This window comes from Macadamia integrifolia, chromosome 8 (genome assembly GCF_013358625.1).
Source record: "Macadamia integrifolia cultivar HAES 741 chromosome 8, SCU_Mint_v3, whole genome shotgun sequence".
Taxonomy (NCBI): Eukaryota; Viridiplantae; Streptophyta; class Magnoliopsida; order Proteales; family Proteaceae; genus Macadamia; species Macadamia integrifolia.
The window spans coordinates 27,058,037-27,065,132 of NC_056564.1; the positions used below are offsets into that span (position 1 = coordinate 27,058,037).

General features: G+C 36.8%; 1 protein-coding gene across 1 annotated transcript in view; it reads right to left on the reverse strand.

Moving 5' to 3' along the window:
• Window positions 1-748: 748 nt before the first annotated feature.
• Window positions 749-7,096, reverse strand: part of LOC122085515 (homogentisate 1,2-dioxygenase) — an 11,319-nt gene continuing 4,971 nt past the window's right edge. Inside the window, exons 3-9 of the mRNA XM_042653978.1 lie at window positions 4,019-4,098; window positions 2,661-2,828; window positions 2,356-2,531; window positions 2,050-2,119; window positions 1,784-1,938; window positions 1,314-1,397; window positions 749-1,215 (exon numbers count right to left, since the gene is read on the reverse strand). Coding sequence (XP_042509912.1) covers window positions 991-1,215; window positions 1,314-1,397; window positions 1,784-1,938; window positions 2,050-2,119; window positions 2,356-2,531; window positions 2,661-2,828; window positions 4,019-4,098 — 958 coding nt within the window. The 3' untranslated portion in view covers window positions 749-990. The remainder of the gene's footprint in view (window positions 1,216-1,313; window positions 1,398-1,783; window positions 1,939-2,049; window positions 2,120-2,355; window positions 2,532-2,660; window positions 2,829-4,018; window positions 4,099-7,096) is intronic.

A 7,096-nucleotide genomic window follows, 5' to 3' on the forward strand; every position in this document is an offset into this window, starting at 1 on the left:
TGCAGTCTCTACGAGATCTTAATTTCAAGTGTGAATGGGGTTTCCATAAGTATCGCCACTAGTCGCGAACAAAGTGATGACATAGAAAGGTAGTTCCTCATAACATTAAAAGAAGGGGCAGTTAGCTTCAAGATTGAAGGGACTCAAAAGAAAAGTTGGCAATCTTTTCTTTTTATGCATTCAGAACTCTCCATTATAGTCCATGTTTGCCTGAGCTGCTATGCAATGAATCCAAATAAATACTTCCACTGTTCTTGCATCCCTCCCATTGAGAAAGGGTATAAAAAAATAAAATAAAATAAAAGGACAAGATATACAAGCCTAGTGTAATATAGCTAAGCTAATACAGTTTTGCATGTTTAACAAATGCCAACAACTCAACCTAATTAGTGCTGATTATATCATGACAGGAAATACAGATGAAGCTTACTTACGAGGGCTGCTCCTGGGCGTGAAAAAAACAATAGAGGACGGCCAAAGGAAAGGAGACATTAGAACAGATTCTCCTTTTTTGCAAGATTTTTTGACTAAAACTATGGTAGCCGTTTTTGGTCTCCATATAACATACCTCTTTTTCCAGATATTAAACCGTTTTTGGCCAATCTCACATACCACCCTCTAAAACATGATGATGATGTAATTAAGTATCTAAAGACTCTTGGTACCTTGGTTCTCCAGAAGAGAACCTCATTTCCCATGGGTTGACTCCACCCTGTTGGCTCATAGAACCCTCTCCCATAAGAAAAAGTTAGGCAGAAATTAGAACAATATTGAAGATTTCTAACATTTGCAATAAAATATTTTAGACTATATCCATAAAAGCTAGGATATACATGTATAACCTACATTTCCACATTGAATGTTTTCTCAGTGGAACTCTTATTATCTTTTATTGGATCCTATACAAGATGTTACTTTAGCAGAGCCAGTGCTACTAAGCTCATTTGCATCCCAAATCAACATCCTCCATTTTCTGTGCCAGCTCCTCCACTACATGTCCATTTCCTTTGCCATTTCCATTTTGCATTTGTCTACTGATCCTTCCGATGAGAAGTGTGATTTCAATCCCATCCAACACTGGTAGTAGTTGTGATCCATGTGGGGCGACTCAAGAGCCCATGGACAAACACGAGCAATGAGGCATGATTCAAACATGAATGCCATGGTATCAGTTATTCGGAAAGGTTTAGCGTCATTTCCGCGTGCCACTGTTGCCTGTCATGTTAAACAGGAAGAAAATTCAAAATAAAAAAGCAGAAGAAAATCAGAATATCTATTAACGTTTCATCCTAATTTTGGACAAAGTTTTATACCTCAAATGTGTTGGTATCAGGCCCATGAGGGCTCATGCAATTATGAAGGCTTGCACCTCCTGGAAGAAACCCATCAGCTTTTGCCTACAACCATGTCAATAAGGTTATGTATTGCAGAACTGTGCCAACTTCATGTGAAAATAATTTTTACTCTCATTTATGCACAAATTTACACAGATGATGAGCAAGTATATTTCGGCTCATCACACAAAATCAATGCCATCATCGCAGGAGTAATCATTTGATGGTTAGATAAAATTATCTAGCAAGAGAAAATTAACCTGATTACTGTCTGCACCCCAAGAGACAGGGACCCCATTGCTTCAATCATAATTCACTAGTTTATATTTTAGAAGTTAAATCTCTTTCACCCTTCATGCCCCAATCCTCAAAATAGACAACATAATAATCAAAATTGAAACCTATGAAAAAATCAAATTGAACCAAGTTGTGAGCAAATAGATAATTACCTCATAACTGCCAAAAATTAGACCCATAAATTCACTCATACAATTACGGTGGAAATATGGAGGTCTGAATGTATGCTCCGCAACCAACCATCGTGGAGGGAAAATGACAAAATCAAGCAATGCAACACCAGGTGTTTCAGACGGTGCTGTCAATACTGTAACAAAGAGAATTCAAATCGAATTAGATGCAATAAAGAGAACCACAATCACTATTCAACTGTTCCCATTTAAGAAAACATATGTGAAGGACTGCAAGAATTATGTACCAGTGTTTATAGATGGATCACCATGATCAATCAATACAGTATTGAATGGACAAAACTTATTTAGATCATACTGCAAGTAGACAAGTGTCCCTGTTAGATCACCAAGAGGTGCATATGCAATTTTATATATAAAAAAAGAGGTGCATATACAAAGAGATATTAAATTGTAAGTTTATATCCTCAAATACTAAAAAATTAAGTTACTTTATTAGAAGTTTGTTACTTCATTGACAATGTATGGAGGAGACTTGCAATGGAAAGTTTATCTATCACTATTGTGGCATGCAGGAAAAAATCAGCACCCACCTTGTAAGGAACATAATTACCCTGCCAAGCAACAACATTGAAAGGAGAAAAATCTTGCTTTGCAGTAAAGAGTTCTCCACCAAACTTTTGTACAACGTTGTATCCTGGACAAAACTTATCTTCAAACCAAGCAGTGGGGGCAAGAAAATCCCTTGGGGCGGCAAGACCATTAGCACCTACAACAGCAAAAGCGAACAACTTTATAATTATATTAAACGATTGGAGGCACTCTCAGTTACAAAACTTGATAAGCAGAACAATGTTTTATTGTGGTTTGCTCAAAAATTGATCAATATATTCGTTACCTATAGGGCCAAGATCAGGTAGCTGAAAATGGGCACCAAAAACCTCTGAAACATAACCACGTGATGGACCATCTGGCAAGTCAACAGAAAATCGGAATCCCTGAGGTAAAACAACTATTTCACCAGGGGAAACTTGCAATCTTCCACACTCAGTTTTGATCCACAACCCTGTGCAACAGAGACAGATTTAAGAATAAAGTGCTTAATGCATGCAAATAATATAGATCTAAAAGTAACATTTCTTGTAGCATGTCATGAACACACACGATGTGGCAGCAGTAATGATATATTACAACAAGGCAAACCATATAACATATGTCTCCTTAAAGTTTTCCAAACTGGAAGTTTGTCTAAATGGCCACATTTGAAACCGAGAGAAAGAGAGAAGACAATTCCAGGGAATTTTCTTAGTAAACCAAAACAATAAAAGTGGGGTGGGGGGTAACTATTAGGTCAAGCTGATAAGGTATATGGCATGTTGTTGCCAAGACCTGGTATCGAATCCCAACTTCACCTTCCGTCCATTCTCTTGTATACCAAACCTGCCATCGTGATTGTAATGTAAACAGTTAAGTAAAAAATTAGAATCAAAATTGGAAGTTTCTCTCTGCATTTCCAACCATCAAATTGGTTTTCACAATAGGAAATTGAATTTATAATCATTTTTGGAATATTTACAATTTATTTATGTCAATCCATGTCTTAATCATGGATTGATGCTTGAATGAATTCTGAAGCATCAACTTTTCAATAATTAGATGGGATACATGACTATTAAAACCTAAAAGTAGAATTCAGCTACTCAAGAAATTAATTGAATTACACGCTTGATTGAATTTTTTATGTTCTTTTTGACAAATTTCAGAACTACATTACAAGTGATTCAGATGTTAGACATAAATATAAGTAATTAGAAAATTTAAATTGATTCTTACTAGGATTAACAAGTTTTTATAGAAATGGTCAGACATCATTATTATAAAAATGCAACAGGAATCCTTATTTTATTACTATTTTTTAATCAGCAGTAAAATATAATGTTAATTTGAACAGTATCACTGAAATAAAGTCCAAGAAACTAAAATTTCTTTTAATTATAGAGAAGTATCATCTCCCAAGTTGGCTTCAACGACACGATCAATTCCACTCCTAGGCCTTCCATTTGGTCAAACTCCAAGTCAGGGAAGCAATGCCCTTTGCTATTGCATGAAATTCAACAAGTACGCAAGCTGGCATTATACACAAGAAATTTTATAGATGGAAACACATGCAGCATTCAAGCCGCAAAAGGCCATCTGAAGCTAAAACAGTAAATCATGCACAAACCAATATACAGAGGACTAATGAGATCCACATACTCCCTTCTTGGGGCACTATCAAGAAGTCACCATCGGCATTGCAAAAGGCACAATTCTCCATTGATTTGTTAGCAGTGTACCTAAATAAAAGAAAAAGGAGTAAGTTGAACCTCTGAACATAGATGTGAGCAAATATAAATATCAAAAATCTTTTTGAGCTTGCTAATGCTTTATCAGATAATGATCTCATTTTAACAGAATTTTTTCATGAGGACCAAAAAACCTGAGTCACCAGAACAGACTTAGAACTTATGATATGACCATCAAATGCTTTTCTTTTGATGATAAGAGCAGAAACTGCTACTTCCTATTTATTTGGTTGAAAAGACAACCATGCAAGCAAAGAACCTATGATATGACCATCAAATGTTTCTCTATCGCTGACAAGAGCAGAAACTGCAACTTCCTATTTCCTTGGATGGAAAGAAAACCATGCAATCAAAAAACCTATGTCTTGTATGTTAGCATATTTGGTCTAAGAAGTTATAACCCCCACCACCCCCCCTCCCCCCCGAAAAAAGAGGAATTAGAAGGAGAAGCATGAGGAGAGGGGGTTAGAGGAAGAGATCATTAAACAGTAATCTAGTACTTTCAGACAACTTCTTGCTGTTATAAAAAAGGCATAAATATATATGGATTTTCTTACTGACACCCCTTTAAGATGTCACATCATTTGTAACCTTGCATTTTTGCCCTTTTGGTATACACTTTTTTGCAATGAGGATAAATCCTGTCATTTCATTTGTGTACTCGAAAAATGTGTGAGATAATGACAGCTTTTCATCATGGCATATTATAAGTAACTTTCAATTTATTTTAAAACTCTTTTTTACCCCTGACTTGAAGTTTTTGGGAATAAAACAAAGGGGCAATCAAAAGGACGTGTCAAGTTCTAAATACACTTAAAGAGGTATCATTTAGTCAATCCCTTATAGATATATAGATAAAAGTTAAATGAGCTTATACCCAATGTTTCTGCGAAACCTTAATGCCGTGGGGTTCCCACAGCTGGCGCCAATCTGTACCGTCACACCGTGGGGTTGCCTACACACCAAAAAGATAGAGCTAGACAAGAGAGAGGCCGGTGCGGACTGCAGGGGGAAACTCTCCGATGCTTCAATAACAAATCTCGGAAAACAATGGTACAAAACTGGAAATCTGAAAAGCAGTGGTAGCTTTAGAGTGAAGTAATTTCCTAGTAGTAGTAGTGCCTGAATTAAGAGAGAACAAGCCGAATCTCGTACCTTGGTTCTTACCTTCCTATTTATAGGATGGGGTTAGTGAAACTCTAATCCCAATTGGAGGTGCAAAGTGAGAAGTTTGTCCTTGTTAGGAGTTATCATTATGAAAGGTGGTGGAAAATCTTAGTCTTTAAGGAATTGATGTGGCTTCAACTTACTGTTGGCTTCTAGCTTGTCACGTGTTGGCCGCTTTTTGAAAGGCTTATTTAAGCATATTAGAAGACCTTTGGTAGTAGCTCTTCAGCTCATAAACCGAGGTGGCGAGAAAACCTCCGACAACAACTCTTCAGCTGCATGAACTGAGGTGATGAGAAGACCTCCGGTTGCAACTCTTCAATTACATAAACCGAGGTGACAAGAAGACCTCCAACCAAAATAAAAAGGGAAGAACTTACTCCCTCGGCCCCATTCAGATCCGAAGGAATAGGGGTCATCTGTTATGCATAAAATAAGCCTGCCAATAAGCAGCTGACAGGTGGCATATTACATGCTAAGGCTAAGGTGAAGCCACATCAATTTTTAAGGGCTAAGACTCTCCACCACCTTTCATAACTCCTAACAGGGACAAAATTGCCCCTTTGCACCTCCAATTGGGATTATGGTTTTACTACCCCCATCTTATAAATAGGATGGTAAGATCTAAGGTACAAGATCTTCTTATCACTTATTGATCTTTCAGGCACTACCAGACAATTACTTCACTCTTAAGCTACCACTGCTCTTTAGATTTTCAATTTTGTACTGCTGTTTGTCCGGATTTTTAATTGAAGCATCGGAGTCCCCCTCGGAGTCTAGTTTGGTTCTCTGTCTTACCCATCTCTTTATTTTATTTATTTATTTATTTATTTTTATTTATTATTTTTTGTGTGTAGGCAACCCCATTGTGTGATGGAACAAATTTCTGCAACAACACCATCAAATTAAGAAAAAATGAAAAGAGAACTTAAAAATGATATAGTAGTGAAGGAATCCACGAAACGTAAAAGCTAAGGAGTTGGACGAATTTAAACTTTGGTATACAGGGGGATAAAAGTAATATAAGTGGAGTGAGCATAACAATATATAAAGATTTAAAGAATCATGTGGTGTATGTTAAAAGACTTGGAGAGAGGATTATATCCATCACATTTGCGTCGGAAAAAGATGTTGTCAACATAATTAGCACTTATGCACCCCAAGAAGGATTGGATGAAAGTATTTAGTTGCAATTTTGGGAACACATGGATGGATTAGTGCAAGGTTTTAGTCAAGGAGAAAAGATTATAATATGGGGTGAGCTGAATGGACATGTTGGGAGGGATCATAGAGGCTATGGATGTGTACTTGAGGGGAAATGGTTTTGGAGCAAGGAATGAGGGGATCACATTTTTAAATTTTCTTGTCGCTTATGATTTTATCAATTGTAAACATTTACCTTGAAAAGAGAGAGGATGATGAGGACATCATCCAAGGAATTAAGAATATCATAGGAGACGCCAACAAGCACCACATATCACTACATTGTGGCTAGAATTCCCTTGTGTGGGCATTTATTGCTGGAGAAGCAGTTCTTAGGGAGTAGTATTGCTGGAAAAATAGTTTTTAAGGAGTTATTTCTTTGTTTACATTTTGAGCCTTAAAAGGCTATATTTGGGCAATCAATGAAATGAAGAATTGAGTGGATGAACAATTAATGAATGAAAACAGAAACTGCTCCCCCTCTTGCAGTGTGAGTCTCTATCTCTCAATTTCTCTTATTCTTAGTCTCTTTCTTGATTCTGTTCTCCCTGCTCCCACTTCCTCTTCTTCTACTTTTTCTTTTCCCCTTACTTCTCTCTGTTCTCTCTCTTTCCCTCTT